The sequence below is a fragment of the Bufo bufo genome, chromosome 4 (assembly GCF_905171765.1).
Source record: "Bufo bufo chromosome 4, aBufBuf1.1, whole genome shotgun sequence".
NCBI lineage: Eukaryota > Metazoa > Chordata > Amphibia > Anura > Bufonidae > Bufo > Bufo bufo.
This window is the reverse complement of record NC_053392.1, coordinates 378767682-378791069: the sequence shown is the minus strand read 5'-3', so window position 1 is coordinate 378791069 and position 23388 is coordinate 378767682. Positions and strand designations below refer to the sequence as shown.

The following is a 23388-nucleotide window of genomic DNA, read 5'->3' as shown; positions in this document are numbered from 1 at the left end:
CCCCCATAACAGTGCCATCCACAGATCACCCCCCCATAACAGTGCCATCCACAGATCCCCCATAGTAGTGTCATGCACAGACCACCATTAGTTCAAAAGCACACCTTTTGGTTAAAAATATTTTTTTTCTTATTTTCCTCCTCAAAAACCTAGGTGCATCTTATGGGTAGCACCTACCCATAAGATGCACCTAGGTTTTTGAGGAGAAAAATACGGTAACACTTGGCATCTGCGCATTGTTTTACTAACTGTGGTATGTGAACTATGTAACTATCTAGCTGTAAGCTCCATATTGTAATAGAGTCTTCACTAACAGCAGAACAGCATATATGACATAGTAAGGAGGCATGTCATCTTGGGTAGGATGGAACCTTCATGCTCTGGAGAAGATAAGGTGTTATCTGAGAGCTGAAGTAATATGGGAGCTTTCTTAGATGATTCAAAGAATAATGGCCACATCTCTATCAGTATCAATGAAAAGTTCAGATCGCCCCGCAAATTATGAGCCCCCACACAGCTCCATACACATAATTACAAAAAAGTTATAGGGGGTCAAAATATGGCGATGAAAAAATTTAACAGATATTTTTTTTTTTACCAGTTTTTAATTGTTTTTTTCACTATTAAAACGCAAGAAAAACTATACATATAAGGTATCGTTGGATTCGTACTTACCCGTAGAATAAAACTAACTGGTCAGTTTTATCGCACATCAAACGTTGTAAATAAAATAAAAACTTAGAACTGTGGTGGAATTGCTTTTTGTTTTGCAATTTCACCCCATTTGGAATTTTTTGCCCGCTTCCCACTACATCACATGCAATATTAAATGGTGGAGTTGGAAAGTAAAACTTATTGTGGTCTTTGAAGTCAAGGAGGCGGTTCTATCAGTGATTGACAGATATCTTGGTATACACACTCATAACGGGAATGCTGTCAGTCATTGATAGGGCCACCTCCATGACTTCAAAGCTCAGAATGAGCATGTATATACATGAATAAAATGTAAATTATACAGAATATTTTCCCATAAAACTATATACAATCTGCTCAGCTCCTCCTGCTCTATAACATACTGCCTTTATCTCAGACACTATGTTCAACATGACAGGTTCCCTTTAATCGGATCAAGCGCAATGTTGGCTCACAATCTTTCAGAATTGTGGACATGGCTAAGTATATGAATGGTCTCTGTACTCCATAACCTGATATAAGTAATATATTTGCCACTTGGCATTCCGTGTGCATTCCATTTTTTGCGGAACGCAACATCTGACCCCTAATTGAACAGTGCTATCCGTGTCCGTTATTCGGACAATAATAGGACATGTTTTATCTTTGAACGGAAATACGGAAACGGAAGGCATACAAAGTACCTTCTGTTTTTTTGCGGTTCCATTGAAATTAATGGCTTCGTATACGGTCCATATACGGAACGCAAAAAATTGAACTTATATGCAAAAAAAGTTTGTGTGCAGGAGGCCTTAGAACAATAAGTTTTTCAGTGATGCATAAAAAAGTGTAAATTTGCTTGTCTTATGCTTATCTGATCATAACGATGAGTCGCATGACGGTTCCTACTCCACTGATGTCTAAAGGTTTCAGTATCATGCAACCTTCCTGTTACAAGAGATAATTGCATTACGGAAGCTCAGAAAATCATTTTGACATTTTTAAAAGCGGCAATGTACGGTACATGAATTGGAAAACTGGCACAAAAAATTAAATTTCTATGTGATATTGCAAATCCCCTCCATTTAAAGGGGTATTCCCATGTTGCTATTTGGGTCCTCTCATGCAGCAAAAGTCAATAGAAGGCACTTACCAATTGGAATGCTTTGTTAGAAGTGCCTCCTTTCCAAGTCATGGCCTCCCGTTCTCTTGGCATGGGGATACGGCCACCACGGCGATCTTACAGTGGTGCCTGTGCAGTGAGCTGAAGTCCATTGCTTATTGTTCAGGCCGAGATTGCAGGACTACACATATCCACACGCAGCAGCTTCTGTCCCCGCCACCGCTCTGCAACATATCATGTTTTAATAGAACAGCTCCAGGGCATGCGCAGAAGCCCTGGAGCTTTTCTATACAGCTATGATAAAGCCAGAGCAGCTGAACTCTGCATTGGGATAGCACACGCACAGACAAGCAGCGCAATGAAGTCATTACAACGCTGCTTGCCTGTGCTTTCAACCAAAGAAATGAATTCGCCTACTGAATTTCCAGGAAGTGCTGAGCTTCGGGGGTGAACAAGGGAGATGGGACAATACCTTTAAAGGGGTTCTGCACTTTGTTTTAACTGATGATCTTTCTGATCGGCGGGGGTCAGACACCCAGGACCCCCGCTGATCAGCTGTTTGAGAAGGCAGAGGCGCTCCAGCAGTGCCGCGACCTTCTCACTGCTTACCGCTGGCCCATTGACGTCACGACTAGTATCAACTAGCGTGGGCGGGGCTAAGCTCTGTTCACGTGAATGGAGCTTAGCCCCGCCCACGCTAGTTGATACTAGTGGTGACGTCACTGGGCCGGCGGTAAACAGTGAGAAGGCCGCGGCGCTATTGCCAGCGCCGCTGCCCTCTCAAACAGCTGATCGTCGGGGGTCCTGGGTGTCTGACCCCCGCCGATCAGTTAAAACAAAGTGCAGAACCCCTTTAAGTGAATGGGGCTGAGCTGCAATAGTATTTTATATATGTGAACTCCTGATGACCTATTCTCTGGATAGGCCATCAGTATCTGATCGGTGGGCGTCTGACAACCTCAATCCCCGCCGACCAGCTGTTTGACAAGGCATCGGCGCTCCTGTGAGTGCCGCGGCTTTCTCACAGTTTTTCCTAAGCCAGTGATGACGCAAGGCGCAGGTCAACCCCATTGAAGTGAATGGGACTGAGCGCGATACCAAGCACATCTGCTGTATTATGTACAGCATTGTGCTCGGTAAGCACTGAGAAGACCACAGCACTCACAGGAGCGCCAGGGATCCCGGGTGTCAGACCCCCCACTGATCAGATACTGATGACCTTTAAAAAACAAAAGAATATTCGTATCTGGCCTAAGGTGGGGGAGCAGATGAATAATTAAGCTCTGGAGTGTTGTTGGAAGTGATTTTTGTTGCTCCTAGCCCCTTACATACTATTGCATTACAAATAATAAGTGTGCATATTTAGTTGGAAAATGTCATCTAGACCTGATTCAGACGACCTCAGTGCACCCACATAGCACACGGATCCATTAAAGTTATTGGTACAATTCATGCTGCCATTCTTGTCCGCTTTCCATCTGAGCCTTTTTTTATTCAAATGAATGGGTCTAGGGTAAAAGTGGATGCACCTGAACACTATATTTAAATGTCCAGATACGCCCATGTTTTGCGGATGGCGTTCAGAACAGCCGCTTGAATCTGGGGTTAGTAAACATTATTGCTTTTGATGTACTAAAATATCTAAATGTACACGTCACTACTGTTTTTCTGCTCCGTAATATTAATTATGAAGCTTAATTAGCAGTCTTTGTTGTCATGAATACAGCTAGTATCTGTGGAGATAATATCTAGATTATTTGTAAAGAATGTACTTTTACTTCACATACGCTGCTGCTACAATATGTCTACATTGTGGCCAGGCTTTATGAAAAGGTGAAGCTTGTGTGGCAAGACGCAGACGTTTGTGGTTCGGAAGATAAAAGTTATTAAGTTTTCTAACCTTAAAAACCAATTGTGGTTACAATCACAACTACTAAACGACACAACTGAAATGTTCTCAAGAGAAGCCAATGTGTCCTTATTTGTACTTCTTAAGTAGACATCATTTAAAGGGTCTTTTTTTCACCTGCAGTTACATTTTTCATTAACTTTATTGGCTTACAAGTTATTTCGATAGTCCCAAAAACATAATCCTTGGGGCATTTTTCCACAACAATCATTTTCTTCTTATTTTCTTGTGTACTTTAAAATTTCAGATTTATGCGGGCCTTCTCCCTCCTGTTATTTCTTCCTCCATGACAAATGGAAGTGACCTAGAACCGTTACAACAGACCTCTACTTACAAATGTCTATGGTAAAGGTTCATGCAATGTGTACAGGGCTCCCTAGTGGTCTGTGCATGGGTTACAACCAGCTGAACTAAGAGGAAACAAAAATCTCAGATATAGGATCCTTAGGTACAATGGGGTCATTTATTAGGCGTATTTGTGACGCAGCCCCATTCACGCCAGGTCTCGTTTACCATTTTCTACACCTGTTTTAGGCATAGAAAACGGTGTAAATGTAAGACAGCAAGGAAGTTGGCTTACATATAGAAGCGGCAGGGATCCGCTGAAGTTATGTAGAGGCCGGCGCCTCTTCATAACTCCGGATCCATGGCCAGCGCAGGGCCTCATTAAGACTAAAAGTCTAAAACGCCGGTCTTTATAAATGTGCCCCAATGTGTTTTGGGTGGAAACGGAACGTCCACTCCATCCCAATCTTTCTAGTGAATTTCCTGTTCAAATACACAACTGCGGAATAATAAACTGGTTCTCGCATTTCATGCTCCGATGCTTTCCTTTGCCCTGCACTGAATCGAGCAGGGCAAAGGCATTTTCAGGAGATCGGTGACGTATTGGGCTCTCCTTATGGCTGCCAGGCAGAGGCTTCTGCCCAGCAGTGAGCCTGGTGACGTTACCGGCACTGATGGGCAGGCTTTAGCGCTGCCCTAACCTGTAAAACGGCTAGGGCAGCGCTAAAGCCCACCCATCACAGCCAGTGACGTCACCGAATACACTGCTGGGCGGAAGCCTCTGCCCAGCAGTGTGTTATTGTAAATAAAAAAGCAGGGCAAGGGAGAGCGGTGGAGCTGCCTGGGTGAAAATATGGGTATGTCCGGGTTCAAATCTGACCCCAGACAACCCCTTTAAAATGTCCCTTTGGTTCAAGAAAAAAAAAAATCCCATTTATTGGGAAATGAAGAGAACACTTACCTGGTGGTCTTTTTTTCAGCCACAGATCCACTGATGCACTCCTTTTCTGTCATCCAAGATGGCTGCACTGTTTCTCAGACTACCTCATGCACACTGCATTAGTCCCAAGACACTTCCTGCTTGTCCAGCCCTGCTCTTGGATTGGCCAGCAGATAGTGTCTTGGTCTACAAATCCTCAGTATGAATCATGTAGTCGAGCAGCCATCTTGGATAGCAGAAAAGAGCCTGGGAATTTGTGGATCTGTTCTGTTTGTTCCCCAGTTAGGGTCCTTACACACCTGAATTTGTCCCCGGGGAGGGCTGTAGTTTTTATTTTATTTTTTTTTTTTTTTTTTTTTTGCTACACACTTTTCCTGTTATTTTTTTTCTGGAATTCTTTTGTGCACAGTGTGGCTTACCACTGGCATTTTCTTCATGCTGTTCCCCCCCCTATAGAAAAGGTGTCAAAAAATGCCTGAAAAAACGCCAAGCACTACAGCGTGGTGACTTTTTGAAAAGAAGCAAGAAAAACAAAAAAAAAACTCCACCTAATGAACAAAAATGCCAGCAGCAAAAAAAACACTCGTGGCCCGCATTTCATATTTTACGTACACCTTCATCTAATATCTGGAGCTCACATTTTTACCTAAAAAAAAAGTGTTAAAAATGGTGGTGCTAAATAGTGTGAAAGTGCAGATAACCAGCACCAAAAACCTATGTGTGAAAGCAGTCTAAATGTGATTTTATTTAATTTTTTCTTGAGCCGGGTGCTCGCTTTAAAGTACTGCTCTAGAAATAACAGCCGACATGAATCATGGCAATGCTATAGTGTTACAGATTAACCTAGAACCACTGACTAACATTTCAGAGTGGCAGAGGATGGCTGAACCTGGTCTTGTATTATATTTAGATTTCCGAATGCATATAAAGAGGACCTAGCATCTCCCGCATGTCTTTTAGTAAACACTTGCATTTCCTATTAGATAACTGGAGCATATTTTCTAAAATCGGCTGTGACGTTCCTGTTATTTCTTCTGGAAATGTATGATTACGGTACGTTGGCATTACATAAAATCCAGAAGAAAGCATCCGCGGTACTCATCATTCAACAGTAAAGGGATTTATTGGGCAATTGACACAGGAAGCCTGTGTACCCATGCCTCCTCAAGGACTTGGAAACACCCAAAACTGTTGTGAGGACACACCCTATAGTCAAAAGGAATAGTAGTACCATTCCAGTTATTCATAATTTCCTGGAGGAATAATAGAGAAATTGTATAATGCAGACCTCCAAGAAAAGATGCTTTAGCATGGGAGATGCAAATATCCAATAAAAGACATGTCAGGAGATCTTTCAGCTCCTCTGCCCAAACCGGAGTTTTCACATTTGGATCTAGCAGGGTTGCTTATTGGTCAGTTGCACAAATAAAACTTTACGGTGCTTCAAGAGTTTCCTGTCCTTTTCTCTACTGGCATCTCAAACCAGTGGCCGTCATTAAACACAGTATATTTGTACTCTACTTAGGGTCCTATTGGGGTATGTATCAGGCTGGTCAGGTAGGGAGTGAAGCTATTGCTGTATAAATGACTTTTCGTTCTTCCTGACCACACTAACTTGGTACCTTTTGTATATACAACGTCTGGGGTAGAAATTCCAAGTACTGTCAAAAACAGGCACTGATTTCAAACAAGTAATCTTTGCATATTTTTTTTCTCTATAGGAAAAGCAAGAGAAATGCCAACTCCAGATGCACAGATTGTTCCCAAAATTGCCAAGTTGACTGTTTCTGGAAATAAGCAAACAATGGGATTTTCTGTACCAAGGTGTGTATGCAGAAGCTTATAGAATGAGTGCATTAAATGACATCCATACTGAAGACTAGAGCCTAGGAGGCAGAGTCTCCTGCAGAGGTCTGAGCAGGACAGGCCCCCACTCCTGTTTAGAAGCAGGATCAGCAAATCAAGTCATTTTGCACTAGAAGAATATGTTCACACGTGGCGTAAAACCTGTGGATTTGCATGTGGCAAATACGTAGAGTTTTACATTACCAGCAAAGAGGAGATTTTAAGAAATATAACTTGACCTGTGGTGTGTGTTTTAGGTACGCAATATGCCTATTCATGGTGAGGATATTCACCGCAGATTCCCCTTGCAACACAGCAGAAACCGCAGGAAATCCAGGGCACAATTTCCTTTGTGGCATATCTGAAAAATTCACAGTGGAATTTCCACCATGTTTTTACATATGCTAATGGTAAATCCACATAAGACCGAATTGCTGCGGTTTATCTGTGGATTTGCACAGGTGAAATCCACAGCGGATCACACTACCAGGCAAGTAGTCATTCCACAAATTAATATTAGATTGGTGGGGGTCCAATGCCCCCCACCCAGGGTGATCAGGTGTTTCAGAGTAGCTCCGTGGCTGGAAGTACACAGCGCCATGCATTGTAGAGTGGACAGAGCTTGTAACTGCAATGCTGCTTCCATTAACTTCAGTAGGAGCAAGCTCTTCATTAACCAGCTCTGTCATTACACATTGGATGGAGCTGTGTAGTTCTAGCTACTCTGAAACAACTGATTGGTGGGGGTGCAGGTTGTCAGACCCCCACTGATCTGATATTGATGGCCATTTATCCTGAGGATGGACGATCAGTGTTATAATCCTGGAATACTTCTTTAATGGGTGCAGGATTTTGCAGGTAAGCAGCAGTTTTACCCCTGGCTAGGGCTACACGGTGACACTTGTCGCGGCCAGGATCGATGAGTAACGGTGGTCCCATAGAACTGAATGAGATTGCTGCGACAGTCGCAAGAAATCCAGCCGTGTATAAAAAAATATATATAAATAACCTCTGCGCCGCAATCTGCGACTTATCCCCGCTCACGTGGCGACCGTCTCATTTATCATTTTCTAGGCCTGTTTTAGGTGTAGAAAATGGTCTAAATTTAAGCCAGCAAGGAAGCTGTATTACATTTAGACCAGCGGTAGATACGCTGCGCCCCTTCAAAACTTCAGCGGATCCACTACCAACGCACGGGTTATTAAGACCCCATTTGGCTGAATATATAAGCATGCTCAACTTGAAAGTGTTAATAAAAAATGCAAACAGTATGACACCAGCAGAGAGACGGTGTACACCGGTCCTTCATCTTCCTCCCTCTTTTCATCTTGCTCTGCTCAGTAAGTAGCATAGTTGACTTGTCTTTTGGAACAGGATATGAGACTAACTGCTGATGAAGGATAGGTCTGTGCCTCACTTGGACAGATGGGTGAAGTGTGTCAAGCAAATAAAGTGAGAACAAGGCATTAGTTGCAGCAGGAAGATTCTGTAGGTAACAAGTGCAAAGATGACTAATATCTGTGTCCGTTACGTCAATCATTTGGGGTTTTGCATTTTTCTGTATCTGAATGGCCGTTAAGGTCCCAGCTAGGTTGCACTTGTAGCAGTTTGCAGACCTTTTTTGATCTGCTATGTCTAAAGTTCTGTTTGTTTGATATGGGTGCAACAGGTTTGTAGAGTTTAAAGTTATTACAGTGTTATGCTATAAGTAAATAATTTATACTAAACTACACATGATGCAATGTGATTATTTATCATAGCTCTGATCAGTTTACCATACACAGATAATTTGTATTCTTTTTTTTATTTTATTATTATTATTACCTTATTTTTCGCTTTATAAGATACACCTGATGATAAGACGCACCCCGGTTTTAGAGGAGGAAAATAAGAAAAAAATATTTTTTATCAGACCTCAGATCACACCTCCTTGTCAGACCACCATCAGACCTCAGATATCAGACTTCCATGCCAGATCCCCATCAGACTTCAGGTCAGACTTTCATGCCAGACCACAATCACACCTCAGATGAGACTTCCATGTCAGACCCCCATCAGACCTTATATCAGAGATAAAATAAATACATTCGCTGGCCTCTTGTGCTCTGCCGATCCTTTCCATGTCCGGTTGTCTCTGCAGCAGTTGCTTTATAAGGCACACTGCCATTTTTTTGTGTGTCTTGTAAAGCGGAAAATGCGGTTTTATTTATTATTAACACATAATACGGTATCATTGCGTGAAAAATAAATTAACATTTTATTACATGCACTGTGAACAAGCAGTCCAGTGTATTTATGAGCTGTAAGATCCTCCGCCAACTTGCCCTCAATTGACAGTTTTCTCTCTATTAGGGCTCTTTTACACTAGCGGATGCCGTGCGGGTAATCCGCTGCGTGAAAGAGAGCCAAGCCCTGTTCCGGACAGCAGAGACATGGAGCAGTAACATGATTGATAATGCTCCGTGCTCTCTGATCTTTTTACTACAAAATCACAGTGAGATGAAGTTGTCACCGTGATTTTGTAGTAAAAAGGTCACAAAGAGTCAAAAAACATTATCAATCATGTTAATGCTCCGTGTCTCTGCTGTCCAGTGCGGGGCTTGGCACTGCCTCACGCAGCGGATTCCACGCACGGGATCCGCTCGTGTGAAAGAGCCCTTACTATGCCTGTAGAGAAAGCGGTCAATCAGCATGGGTAGCTCGCAGCTAATGAATACGCTGAAGTTCTAGATTGCAGAGTGCTGCAACTAAGAGAGGGCAACATAAATCTGTTCACAGCTTCCCTTTATGAGTGCAGAGAGAGGGGCACTGTTGCAAGAACCAGCATAATATGGCTGGGTTCTCACGTTGGTATTTTCTGTTCATCTGCATGAGTGGGAGTGGGTACCTTTACATGAGTTAGAAATTCAACAATTATAACAGGACCCTAAGCCATTTTGGCAAAGAATATTTGGCATCTCTTTAGAAGAATTTAAGCAAGTTAGACCGTGTTCTCACCTGTGGCATGTTGATTCGGCTGCACAAATGCGGGCTGTCGGCCAGACCAAAAAATCGTTACATGCAACGGTTTTTGTGTGGCGTAAACCCGACAGTAAAAGTTGCCAGATCACCACCGGATCCCATCATAGTCAATGGGGAGTTCTGGATAAGGTGAGCTCCTGCAGCCTGGCTAAGGGATTCCAAACGCTACTGTTATTCTTTGTATACTGAAAAAAATTACCATAGTTGAATTCTTCAAAGTTTTCAAGATCTCTTTGCAGTCATTCAATGGAAACCTCAGTGTAAAAAATGTTTTTTGTCATGTATTGTACAGTTATCAGAGTTGTTATCTGGTAATGAGCCAATCACCTGTGTCCATCACATAACCAGGACTTGACGTAAAGAAAGGAGTTTCCCACTGAATGACCTCTAGCAGAGATCTTGAACAATGTAAAGAATTTCTTTATGCACATTGAAAAATATTATAACTTTTTATTACACAAAAACCTTTCTTTAGGAATATACTAGCAGGTGGCAACACAAGTTCTCCTCACAGTTGAGCAAACTTAATTAGCGAAGGGGTTGTATCACCAAAACAATAGGTATAGAGCATATGGAACTAATAAAAGGGATTATCTAGCACCGGAGGACTTGATGTACAATCATTTGTGTCGTCAGTGACTGATCGTTATTCCAGTAATTATTTTCATATGCTTGGTTGGTTTTATCTCTATTATCCATTTAAGCAGTATTAGTACAGTATATGTTGTGCCTAAAGGTATGTTTTTTACACTTGTAACAGTGCACCATCTGAAACAAATGGTCAGAGTGTTACTGCATGTACGAGAAGCCAGGCTATGGACGACCCTATGGAAGAAGCTGACAACAGCGTGCTATGTCCCAGCTCATCTAACACACCTCAGATCTCAGAAGACCTAAATTCTACCCCATCCCAAGGGAAAAGTTCTGGTAAATCCAAGCGAAAGATAAATGTTAAAGAAGAGCTGGAGAAAAGACAAGGAGGAAAACAGCTACTCAACCTTGTTGTTATAGGTACGTGCAGTTGGTTCATGAACACCACGTTTTATGTATTTTTGTTTTTATTTGTTGCCATCGTATCTAATTTTATAGGCCATGGACTAAGATTTTGTGGTTGTTGTTCTTTGCTTCCTAAATGCAAAATTAGGTAACTTTTGACATTGTCCTCATCAAAAGAAAAATTCCTACCATTCTGGTTCTGGAGAGTGTTAGTCCTTTACATAGTTGCTGGTGCTGCTGAATCTAAAATAAATTCACCAGAGCTCTGCTCCTCTGTATTACTGCTCTCCATCTCCCTTTTCTCAGTTTAAGGCTGATCTTGCTTGCAACATATGTGTGTACCGCAGCTGTCACAATAAATGGGGTTGTGTCAACTTGCAAGTTGAGTTGCGACCCCATTTATTGAGATGGCTGCAGTGCCACTCAGTGATGGTTGGTCTCGCAATGGGTATCATGGCCAAGATCAATGTGTAGCCCCAGCCTTAGAGAAACTAAACAGCAGGTTGTCCACAACAGATGAGTGGAGAGGAGGAACAGCATCCCATGAGGGCGGCTCACACAGGATGTAGATAGAGGGGAGGTACAGAAAGCAGTTTTCAGGGAGAAGGAAGCAGTATCCTGGGCACACAGACCTCACATCCAGCACGTATTAGTAGGAGGGACACGTCCACTTGAGAAGTCTGCAACTAGGAACAAGTAGGAACAAGATTGCAGATTGAAACTTAGTACACACCTTTTTTTTATTTCTCAAAGTAACCACTAACATATTGTAGGGCAACTGTATTTTTCTTCAGTCTGGTATCCGTTTTTTTTAATTTTTTTTCATAGTTGGCACACTGACCAATCCATTTCTACAGGGCCATGCACACATTCATTGTTTTACAGACTCGTGTTCCAGATCTGCCTATTCTTGTCTGTATTTGAAGGATGACAAATAATGTTTTTTTTTGCGGACCAAAATACGGAAGTGGCCCCGAGCATGAATCATTTTTTCCATGTCATAGGTGTCCATAGCCATTAACTGTGGCAGTGTGACAGGCAAGCCAAGTAGCCATGTTGTTTTTAGCTGCAGCAAATGTGAGAGCTAGTTGTGTCAGTCACATTCTTATGTAAGTACATAGCCTCGCTGCATTAGCACTGTACACTTTACAGTCATAGATGCTAGAAAATCTAATTATACCTCCTCACAGCAAACTTGGGGTTTGCATGACTGGATTAGATTAGTGTGAAGTGTGAATATATGCGCTCTGTTTTCTGGTTATTATAATCTTTTTCATTTCAGGTCATGTTGATGCCGGGAAAAGCACTCTTATGGGCCATTTATTATATCTCTTGGGGCATGTGAACAAAAGAACTATGCACAAATATGAGCAAGAGTCCAAGAAAGCAGGAAAAGCTTCTTTTGCATATGCGTGGGTGCTAGACGAGACGGGAGAAGAAAGGCAAAGGTATTTCATCTCCTACTTGGTGTGCGGGGTCTTTGGTATGACTTTAGTGTGGGGTCTTCTGGGTTATTCCTAGACATGAACAATTTCAACACATAGCAGAGCTAAGGCTGTGACCTTAATATAAATTGTCCGTGAATGTGCACGTAGATGCAGAAATCTATAACTCTTAGAGGGGAAATGTAACTGTTTTAGGCCCTCTTCGGTTTCAGCCATAGTGATGACTTGGAGTTGCTCCTTTCATCTTTAAAAGGGCCTCTGTCAGCAGGTTTGTACCTATGAAACTGCCTGACCTGTTACATGAGCACTTGGCAGCTGAAGGCATCTGTGTTGGCTCCATGTTCATATGTGCCCGCACTGCTGAGAAAAATGAAGTTTTAATAAATCCAAATGAGCCTCTAGGATCAACGGGGGCGTTTCCATTACTCGCTCTCCACTTTGATTGACAGGGCCAGGCAGGCATGATGACATGTTTGGTCAGTGATTTTGAGTTGCAGAAAGAGAGCTGAGCCTCTAGGACCGGGATGGCCAACCTGAGGCTCTCCAGCTGTTGCAAAACTACAACTCCCAGCATGCCCACACTGCGTACAGCGATCAGCCTACAGCAGAGCATGGTGGGAGTTGTAGTTTTACAACAGCTGGAGAGCCGCAGGTTGGCCATCCGGGTTCTAGGAGAAAGGGCAACGTCCCCGTTGCTTCTAGAGGCTGATATTAAAACATCATGTTTCTCAGCAGTGCGGGCACATATGAACATCGGACCAACACAGATGCCTTCAGCTGCCAAGTGCACATGTAACAGGTCAGCCAGTTTCATAGGTAGAAATCTGCTGCCTTTTAACCCCTATTGTGCTATAAACAAAAATACATGGAATTTTTATATATAATTATGCAGCAGGTAGCACAGTTTATTCAGCATGATCTATGTAATGATGCTGGAAGTCATGAAAGCCATGGCAACCATCCAATACCTACAGGTCCTATAGCCTTTAATATGAAACCCAGTGGGTCCAGCTGGCAAATCCTTGTCAAACAGCCTTTGTAGTATTTGTTCCAGTGAATGTAATACAGGCTAGGCCAGCCAAGTGATGGCCATTGCTGATTACCATCTCTCTGTTTTGGTGCATAGAGGGGGAGCCATTTTGGAGACACCTTCTATAAATTCCATATGCCCTGATAGAGCATAGACAAAGGGGTTGTCCAGATGAGACAAGCCTTTAATATAATGCCTTGGCATCTGCTGCCTAATTTTTTAATTTCCCCCTTTTTTTTTTCCTTTCTCTTGTGGTAGAGGAGTAACTATGGATGTAGGCATGACCAAATTTGAAACGAAGACTAAAGTTATTACTCTGATGGATGCACCGGGGCACAAAGATTTCATCCCAAACATGATAACTGGAGCTGCACAAGTAAGTTGTGATTCTGCATGTGTTGTGTTTCATTGTTCATTCAGTACTGTGCAAAAGCCTCCTTTCCAGTGGACATTAGGTCATTTACTCTTCACTTTCAAGAAAACATAATAATAAAAAATAAAAAAACAGACAAGCCTCAGCCACTATTTCCCATGTTAAGAGATTAATGGCATATACATTATATATACCATCAGTGTCTGATAAATTCTGTAACCCCATAGAAAGAAATAGAGAAGGTTAAGCATATGTGAGGCCATCTTTTTATTCATTCTCTGCTTGGCTGCTGAGGCCATTCTGGAAATAGGTATGAATCCTAGAGGTGTGACCCACATCTATGAGACGTTTATGGCATATGCTTTGGTATGGGAATACCCTTTTAAAGGTTTTATATTCTATAGAAAATCAAGTTCTACTCCTGCCTCGGATCTAATGCAAAGAAAAAGTGTTCTCCCCATCCTTCTGCTGTGAGAAGATAACCCAGTGCTATGGGTCTGAATTACACGTAGCTGTCAAGAAGTTGCTGCTAAGACAAGGAATCCAAAAAGGGAAAAAAAATTACCTGGAATCCATTCACTAAAATTAAAAAACTTGAAAGGGAAAGGTTTTGTGGACCGAAGTAGTAAAACATAATAAAAAACTGTAAAAATTTGGAAGCGCTGTAATCGTACTGACCAGCGAAATAAGGACTTCCTGTCATTTTTACTGCACACAGTGAACACCGAAATATCAAAACCCCAAATAATAATGTCAAAATTGTGGCTTTTTTTTCCCCCATCTTCACCCCACACTGACTTATTTTTTTTTTTTCTAATACAAGATATTGTAAGTAAAATGGTGCCATTAAAAAAATACAACTTATCCCACAGAAAATAAGCCCTCATATGGCTATGTGAATGGAAAAGTTAAAAAGTTTTGGCTGTTGGAATGTGGGGAAGAAAAAAAACAAAAATGCGAAAACGAAAATTGGCCCGGGACTTGGGTTAAGTAGATTTAGTAAAGTGATTTACACATCTGCATTTCTATGTAGTGACTTGTTGCTTTTATTCCTCGATCTTACACTGTATGGCTTTCTTGGATATAGACTGTCCCTCTCTCTTTTAGGCTGACGTGGCCATTTTGGTTGTAGATGCCAGTCGTGGGGAGTTCGAAGCAGGCTTTGAAGCTGGTGGACAGACACGTGAACATGCACTTCTGGTCCGATCTCTTGGAGTGACTCAGTTAGCCGTTGTAGTCAATAAAATGGATCAGGTAATTTTTTGGTAATAATGGTTTAAATATATTTTTTGTGACATTGCTTTTGGTGGCTACATGATTTTCCAGATGCCTTTTACTATTGCGCGTAAATCTCTGTGGTTCTACTCAAATATTCTTAAAATCAGCACCTCATATGGCCCTTCCACTTAAAGTAGTTTGTATTATATGTAAAAGTGTGGGCTCCATCTCCTGCACTTCATGTTATCCAGAAGACCTCACCAGGTAGGACTGTGGGTTGATGCTGCTGCTCTGCAGAAATCTTAGCTTCTACCTTACTGGGTTTTCAGTTTTTTTTTCTTTGCCTTCCTCTGGATCAACTTTCAGGATAACAGGCTTAACTGGATGGACAGATGTCTTTTTTTCAGCCTTACAAACTATGTTACTATATTAACTGTGGCATTCAAGTAGTGTCAGTAAATACTTTTTCGTTTTCAGGAGCGGTGGGCCGATGACCAGGGGACCACCTGAGCCCTCCTCAAGCCGCTGGATATATAACAATCTGACACTCCCAACGTTAATTAATGATGGGAACATCAGGTACTTATGTACCCAGCTGGGTTCCACAGGTGCCCTCCTCAAGTCAACTTTATTGCCATTATCAGGACAGTGACACATTTGAATACTATGGTGGGCACAGGAGCCCATCGCTTCCTGCCCAGCTCTTCACCCTCATAGGAAACGGGACATTAGGCAATGCAGGCATCTAAAGCTCCAGGCCGGAAGAGGGGAGGCCTGTGGCCTGCACTGCATATGGTTGGCCCTGCCTACTTGTGTTGCCCCACCATCTATCATTTTGGTTGGACCACTTTTATGTTTTTCCCAAGGCCGCTTTAAGTTGTCAGTCCATCCCTGTTTGTTTTCCTTTTTTTTTTGTTCTCACATTTATATATGCTTTCCATTAAGACCATATTAGTCAAAATGCCCTTTCTGGGCATATGGACATCATTGGGTGGGGAAGGGGTCTCCTACTCTTGACTCCCTCTATGTTCCAGGCTGAAGAGACACTCTGGCAGACCAATCCTGTCCATGCATTTCATGGTCTGTCCATTCATTGCAGTGGTGTGGCCACTGAAGGGGAAATCTATGGACATGGCTTCCCTCTGTGTTAGCCGAAATTGCAGGGCTTTAGGGTAGCTGGAAACCGTTGCAATGAAAAGATTGCCAAGCCAACTTCAAATTTTAAATTGATCATCTTCGCGATGCAACCGTTTTTAAGTAGCTCGGCCACCAAGGTCTGGATAGCCATTCAATATGATTAGAATACTCATAGCACAAACAGCTGAGCTTGAGTCATCTGTTTCCAGGAGTTGACATGTTTAAAGAGGACCCGTCACCACTTCTCACGTGTATTTTCCATGCAATAACAATTCTGGAGCATCTTTTCAAATAACTGTCATTCTGTTCCTCAGTTATTGCTGCTAGTAGTTTATTAATAAATTTGCAACTAGGTGTGTTAACGCACAGTCTGACCCTGATCAGTGCTGCTGGTGAGACTAGGGACACCCCCAACTGGTAACACCCATTTGTACCTTTAGTCATATATTACTAGCAGGAACTAGACCGCACACCGTTATAGGAATAGCAAGTAAGTACTATAACAGATGTCAGGAAATGGGACAGGTCCTCCTCCAAATTAACTTTTGATATTTCACAAACTGCTGAGATTTCCTTTGTATCGCGATACTATTGGTGTGCCTTTTCTGTGCTTTTAAGCATTCTACTTTTGGCAGGTTAACTGGCAGGAGGAAAGGTTTCGGGAAGTTACTAGTAAGCTTGGACACTTCCTAAAGCAAGCTGGTTTCAAGGTAATATGGTCTTTGGCTATCATTTTGGATTTGATGTGTGGCTCGTGAACCCTATTGTGTTACTTATTTTCACCTTTTGTAGGACAGTGACGTTTATTACATTCCTACCAGTGGTCTTAGTGGGGAAAATTTGTCGAAAAAGAGTGAAATAAGTGAACTGACAAGTTGGTACAAAGGACCGTGCCTTATCGACCAAATTGGTGAGAATTCATTTTGTACAAGTTCCTTTGCATATTATCAGATTCCGTTTTTTGTGTGTTTTTTTTGTAGTCTTTTGTATGTTTGTGAATCGTTCTAAATGCTAACATTACATAGCAGCTTGTCACTTTTATGCTCCATTGCAGAGAATCGCTACAGGAGCCGTAGCAAAAACTTCAGGATTTGACGTGACTTTTACGTCAATAGTTATGCAAACCAGTGAATGTAAATGTTAATAGGAGCGGACTGTTTAAAGAGATTGGCCCATATCATATATTGGGGGCATATTTCTGGTATAGGCCACCAATGTCTGATAGGTGTGAGTGTCTGATGCCCTCCAGTCATTTCTATGAGAGTGCTGAAAATAGAAGAGCGCTTGGCTATTTTTGGAAGTCCCATAGAAATGAATGGGAAGCTCACCATGCAAATGTGGCCACTGCTCCATTCACTTCTGTTGGGCTGACAGAAATAGCCGAGCCAGGGCTCTGCTATTTTCGGCAGTCCCATAGAAATAAATGGAGGGCATCCATGCATGTGAGGTCTGCTCTCCTTCGCTTTGTTCTAGAGATAGGTGGGACCTGCACCTATCGGACATTGGGAGCCTATCCTAGCGAAAAGGCCCCTAATGTATGAGATGGGCCAACCCCTTTAAGTTCACTCTTTTATCTCTTGGGCCATTCTAACTTATGACTGAAGCAGTATTTTTTTCCTCATTGTAGATTCGTTTAAAGCTCCACAACGTTCGGTTGAGAAACCTTTTAGGTTGTGTGCATCTGATGTTTTTAAAGGTAAGAATTTCATTTTGCGGATTCATGGGGTTGTGATGTGTACTTAAAGGGAGTCTTTGACGCAGATTCACCCTATTAACCTAATAACAGTGTTATGTCCACGGCATCCCCCCTATTAAAACGGTGCTTACCGTTTGTTCCTTGCTAGCATCGTTATGGAGAAAAACACTTTTAATCCGCATGCAAATCAGTCTGTGAAGGTGCCCAGGGGCGGCGTTACAACGGCCGGTGCCCAGGCCCCTGGGTCATTTTCATACGAAGGCACTCCCCCTCCGCCGCGTCTGCCCGCCTTTAGTCTCTGCTCTAACCTCCCTCCTCCCGTCCGTAATCCCGCGGATGCGCACGCTAAACTGCGATGTCCCGGCCCGACAGTGCTCATTCAATGCGCAGTTAATGGACTCTGCTAGTTACATAATGCTGCATAGTTGGCACTGCTTTTTTCTGCCACTAGTATTTCTGAATAACAAAAGCAAGTGCATTTTATTGTGTGTGGACAATCGAGGAGAGTAGACGAGGAAGTTATCAGTAAAATATCATAGACAGGTGAGGCCAACAGAAAAGCGAGGCTTCCTCTGGATATGGCAATTTGGTGATAGCTAAGGAAAAAACCTTATCAAAATCCGTTTGTCCTCCTTTGCACTCAATCTATATTTTTGTAATTACATTACTCCTCGATCTTACACTGACCCTTAGTTAATGCCTGCATTATACCTCAGAGCTGCATTCACAATTATGCTGGTTGTCATTGGAACTGGTCAGCAAACCAGTCAGACCCACCTTTAAAGGGGTTGTTCACCCCGGGGACGTTTTCTACAGACCACTCAGTGTGACTGGGCCCACGGTGCTAATCATACTTGCCTGATCCCTGCTGCTGGGTTCCTGCTCCATCACAGCCACCCTAGCTCTGCAGGTCTGTAACATCCTGTTTGACCCAGATCACGTGACCGCTGCAACCAATGAATGGCTGCAGCGGTGACGTGTCATCGTGCATCCCGTGACCTGCTGCATGGGTGACATGTGACCGTTGGAGCAATGACGTGTCACCATGCATCATGTGAACCAGTGACATGCTGCATGGGTGACATGTGACCGCTGCAGCAATGACATTTCACCATGCATCACTCGACCCAGTGACCTGACGCAAGGGTAACATGTGACTGCTGCAGTCAGTGATTGGCTGCAGCATTCGTGTGACCTGTGTCAAACAGGATGCTGACGTGGGTAGAGATGGAGCTGGAATACAATGGCGGCGATCAGGCAAGTATGATTGCCAAGGTGGTTCCAGTCATGCTGAGGGGTCTGTAGAAAACATCCCCAGGGGTGAACACATTTTTAACTGCTTAGGCTACTTTGACCATGTGCTTGCAGTGTACGTTTGCCTTGTGCACTGGATAAGCCCCTAGCGCCATACGTATCTATAGGTCCCCATTCACACCGACGGATACTCCTTTCAGTATATCTTTACTTCTGCTATACGGTATCGAACAGAGTACTGCACTATACCATTTAAAGTCATCCAGTAAAACACGAATACCACAATGGCTTCTGTCAAATATACGCGTCAGACATTCAGCTGAAAAGTAATGCCGGGAGATATTTGCTTTGTAGCCAGCGGAATTGTGAATTCAGCTCTGGTCTATAATACAGACCAAAACACTGGATCACAATAGAGTCATGTCAGCCTCATCAATTTCGGCAGAACTCTCCAACCATCTAATGTGTATTCGGGTGTCCTGACTTTTGCCCAATAGCAGATGTCTAGAGAACAATGCCTATTCTTTTGTGGGGGATAAGGTGCTTCCAGAGGTGTCTGGCAGCCGCACATTCCCCTCACCCCTTGCACCCCAAGCATGTAAGTGTATGGGGAAATCGGATATCGACCGTACAAGTGTTCAGCAGGCATCTGGATAAGAGTAAAAGCTTTAATGATTGTATTTGATATTATAATTTTTTTTTTGCCCAGATCAAGGTTCTGGATTTTGCGTGACTGGCAAAATAGAAGCCGGGTACATCCAGACTGGAGACCACTTAGTAGTTATGCCCCCTAATGATAGATGCACAGTTAAAGGTAAGTCGATAGACATAGCTGAAGGATACCCTACCTCGCTTCTCACAGCATCTGTTTTGGGACAACTTCTGAAAGCCCTTTCTGCACCTGAAACTGGAACGTGCTGTCAAACTGATACTGACTGTTGAATAATTTATCCAAAATCTTGAAACGAATTTCCTCACAGGTGACTGTGCGTCTGAGCGCTTCTGTGTGAGACATTTCACTTGATGCCTGAGCTTGAGGCTTCGATTTCTCACGCCAGCAGATGATTCCCACATTGTTTTATTAGTCATTTCGCCTTAGTCCCCTTTACATCACACTGTATTCAGAAGAGTGTGAGGGGATATGTTTTGGCGTTAAGATCCTAAAAATAAAACTTGTGTACTTGGATGATTTCATTTTGAAAGTGATTTTTAATATTTTTTTATTTATTCTAAAAAATTTTTTACAGTGTCGGGGGTTGCCCCTGGAAAAAATATTGTTTCGATTAGTTCAGCCCTTTATTCTTAACATTTATTGTATTTACACTTATTAAAAATAGCAGAAAGACTTCTAGGTGGTGCTATCTCCTGAGCAATTACAGTAACTCTGTCTCTCTCATCATTTCCTCTGAGACGCAGAGAAGACACTGGAGCTTCAGAAGTAACTGGCTCATCAACCTCAGCGATCCCCCTGTATACCCAAAGGAGCAAGACAAAGCATATGCGTCCACCTCTGCACATTACTGAGGTGGACACAGAGTGACTGCTCATTATAAACAGCAGAGGGTGCTGTTCTAACATTAGAAGTCTATCAAGAAACACCGCAGCCGGCACTACCCGATGTGTGATCAATCTGAATAGACCCTTTTCAGCACTATATTCGGTGGTGCTCTGCTCAAAAGAGTCATATAAATACTTTGTAGTAGGAAAAACAAGTAGCGGCACTCACCATAATGTTCACTTTGCACCTTTATTGGAAGTAAAAAAGGATCGGACACGGGCACTGCACAAACAAAATCAGGCAACAGCCGTTTCGCGCACCTTGCGCTTTGTCAAGCCTAATGTGAACCGGTATGGGATGAGATAAATGCTTCTCTCCACCTCGTTTTCTTTTCCTCCCCCATCCGGTCACATGACCATACACAGGTGAATAATATACCAATTCAAAATAACACCACCACATAATAGTGCAAATCCATACTTCAAATGATACCCATCCACATAAAAACCTATCAAATAAAGACAGCAAGATCGTTCTGGTCATGGAGTCCAAGCGGGCCCATAGCATTAGTTCTAATAAACCAGGCTGCTTCTCTCTGGAGGAGGAGACGCTTCCCATCCCCCCCCTCCCCCCACTGGCATATAAACCACCTCCAATCCTGCACATTGTAGGACATTTGTGTTACCTTCATGTTGTTCTTGTATGTGGTTAATCAAACGTGTGGCTCCTATTCCTGTGTCTATAGATTTTTTTATGTTCCCTGAACCTGACATCTAGGGGTCTAAAAGTTTTACCAATGTAAAATTTACCGCACAGGCAAAAGATTACATATACCACATATTGCGTTTTGCACGATATAAAAGTTTTTACAAAACTTTTCCTATTGTGAGGAATTTGTTGGACTTATGCATAAATCTACACATGGAGCATCTGCTACATGCAAAATTACCTTTAGGGGTAGATTTTCCCAATAGAAAGAGTAAAAGTCCAGCCACAGTGCACGGACAAGCCAAGGCTGGCTCAGTATGAACACTTGAAGCAGAAGAAACGTCCAGCACGTGGTGTGTTAAAGCGCTGCATCATCTTTATTCCATCGTGGATACAGTCAATGTACAAAAGGGATCTTTATCATGATTAAGAACCGTTTGGTTTGAAACATGTCGTTCTGACGGGAGGTGACGATCACTGCTTTTGTACATTGACTGTATCCACGATGGAATAAAGATGATGCAGCGCTTTAACACACCACGTGCTGGACGTTTCTTCTGCTTCCAGTGTTCATACCGAGCCAGCCTTGGCTTGTCCGTGCACTGTGGCTGGACTTTTACTCTTTCTATTGGGAAAATAAACTAATGCTATGGGCCCGCTTGGACTCCATGACCAGAACGATCTTGCTGTCTTTATTTGATAGGTTTTTATGTGGATGGGTATCATTTGAAGTATGGATTTGCACTATTATGTGGTGGTGGTATTTTTAATTGGTATATTTATTATTCACCTGTGTATGGTCATGTGACCGGATGGGGGAGGAAAAAAAACGAGGTGGAGAGAAGCATTTATCTCATCCCATACCGGTTTACATTAGGCTTGACAATCCTGTCAAGGATCCTTTTTTACTTCCAATAAAGGTGCAAAGTGAACATTATGTGAGTGCCGCTACTTGTGTTTCCTACTACTAAGTGTTCTAACATTATTCCTGAAATATCTGCGGATAGAAGCATGTTTAATACGTGTAAATGCAATAATATGGATCTGATAACCAGACATGAAGAAAGCTGATCAGTGATTAGTTATGATCATTTTACTGTCGCACAGATTAGATAAATTTCTCCCACTTTTCTCGCCTGGAGATCAAACAGCTGATCTTCCACGACAGAAAGGTAACGCCTTTTAAAAAAATAAAAAAGCTAGATTCCCTCACACCCAGCAATCAGGGGAAATGTATTATTACATGGGGTTCATTCAAGAGATTGGCCGTCCATGTAATGGATGGTTGCACCACCTCTGGCAGAGTGGCTGGCTGTTCTGGCTCATGACGTCCATCAGGATAGGAGCTGTAGTCCGGATATAACCTCTTTTAAGGCCTCTTTCACACGAGCGTGTCCGGATAAGGTCCGGATGCGTTGCGGCAAACCCGCGCGAGTAGGTACAAAATTGCAGTCAGTTTTTACGGCGATTGCTTTCCGTTGTTCAGTTTTTATCGCGTGGGTGCAATGCGTTTTGCACGCGCGTGATAAAAAACTGACTGTGGTACCCAGACCCAAACTTCTTCACAGAAGTTCAGGTTTGGGTTCAAGGTTGTGTAGATTGTATTATTTTCCCTTATACCATGGTTATCTGAATACAGAATGCATAGTACAATAGGGCTGGAGGGATTAAAAAAAAAATCCACTTGTTCACGCAGCCGACATCTTTTCTGTCTTCTTCTTTGAGCAATAGGACCTTTGATAACGTCACTGCGTTCATCACATGGTCCATCACCATGGTGATGGATCATTTGATGAACCATGTGATGAGCGCAGTGACGTCATCAAAGGTCCTATTCCTCACAGATGAAGACAGAAGAGATGCCGGCTGCACGGCTTTTTTTTTTTTTAACCCCTCCAGCGCTATTTTACTATGCATTCTGTATTCAGAATGCTATTATTTTCCCTTATAACCATGTTGTAAGGGAAAATAATAATGATCGGGTCCCCATCCTGATCGTCTCCTAGCAACAGTGCGTGAAAATCGCACCGCATCCGCACTTGCTTGTGGATGCTTGCGATTTTCACGCAGCCCCATTCACTTCTATGGGGCCTGCGTTGCGTGAAAAACGCACAAAATAGAGCTTGCTGCGATTTTCACGCAACGCACAAGTGATGCGTGAAAATCACCGCTCATGTGCACAGCCCCGTAGAAATGAATGGGTCCGGATTCAGTGCGGGTGCAATGCGTTCAACTCAC

At 42.7% G+C, this 23388-nt stretch overlaps 1 protein-coding gene across 2 annotated transcripts in view; it reads left to right on the top strand.

The window, feature by feature from the left end:
- HBS1L (HBS1 like translational GTPase) overlaps nucleotides 1-23388 on the top strand; it is a 135869-nt gene that overhangs the window by 91183 nt on the left and 21298 nt on the right. The window contains exons 5-13 of one of the 2 annotated variants that reach the window (XM_040429178.1): nucleotides 6651-6753; nucleotides 10556-10806; nucleotides 12074-12239; nucleotides 13525-13642; nucleotides 14747-14893; nucleotides 16630-16704; nucleotides 16787-16904; nucleotides 17622-17690; nucleotides 19654-19758. In XM_040429178.1, coding sequence (XP_040285112.1) covers nucleotides 6651-6753; nucleotides 10556-10806; nucleotides 12074-12239; nucleotides 13525-13642; nucleotides 14747-14893; nucleotides 16630-16704; nucleotides 16787-16904; nucleotides 17622-17690; nucleotides 19654-19758 — 1152 coding nt within the window. Of the gene's footprint in view, nucleotides 1-6650; nucleotides 6754-10552; nucleotides 10807-12073; nucleotides 12240-13524; nucleotides 13643-14746; nucleotides 14894-16629; nucleotides 16705-16786; nucleotides 16905-17621; nucleotides 17691-19653; nucleotides 19759-23388 lie in introns of both variants that reach the window. The other variant, XM_040429177.1, reaches the window with a different exon arrangement.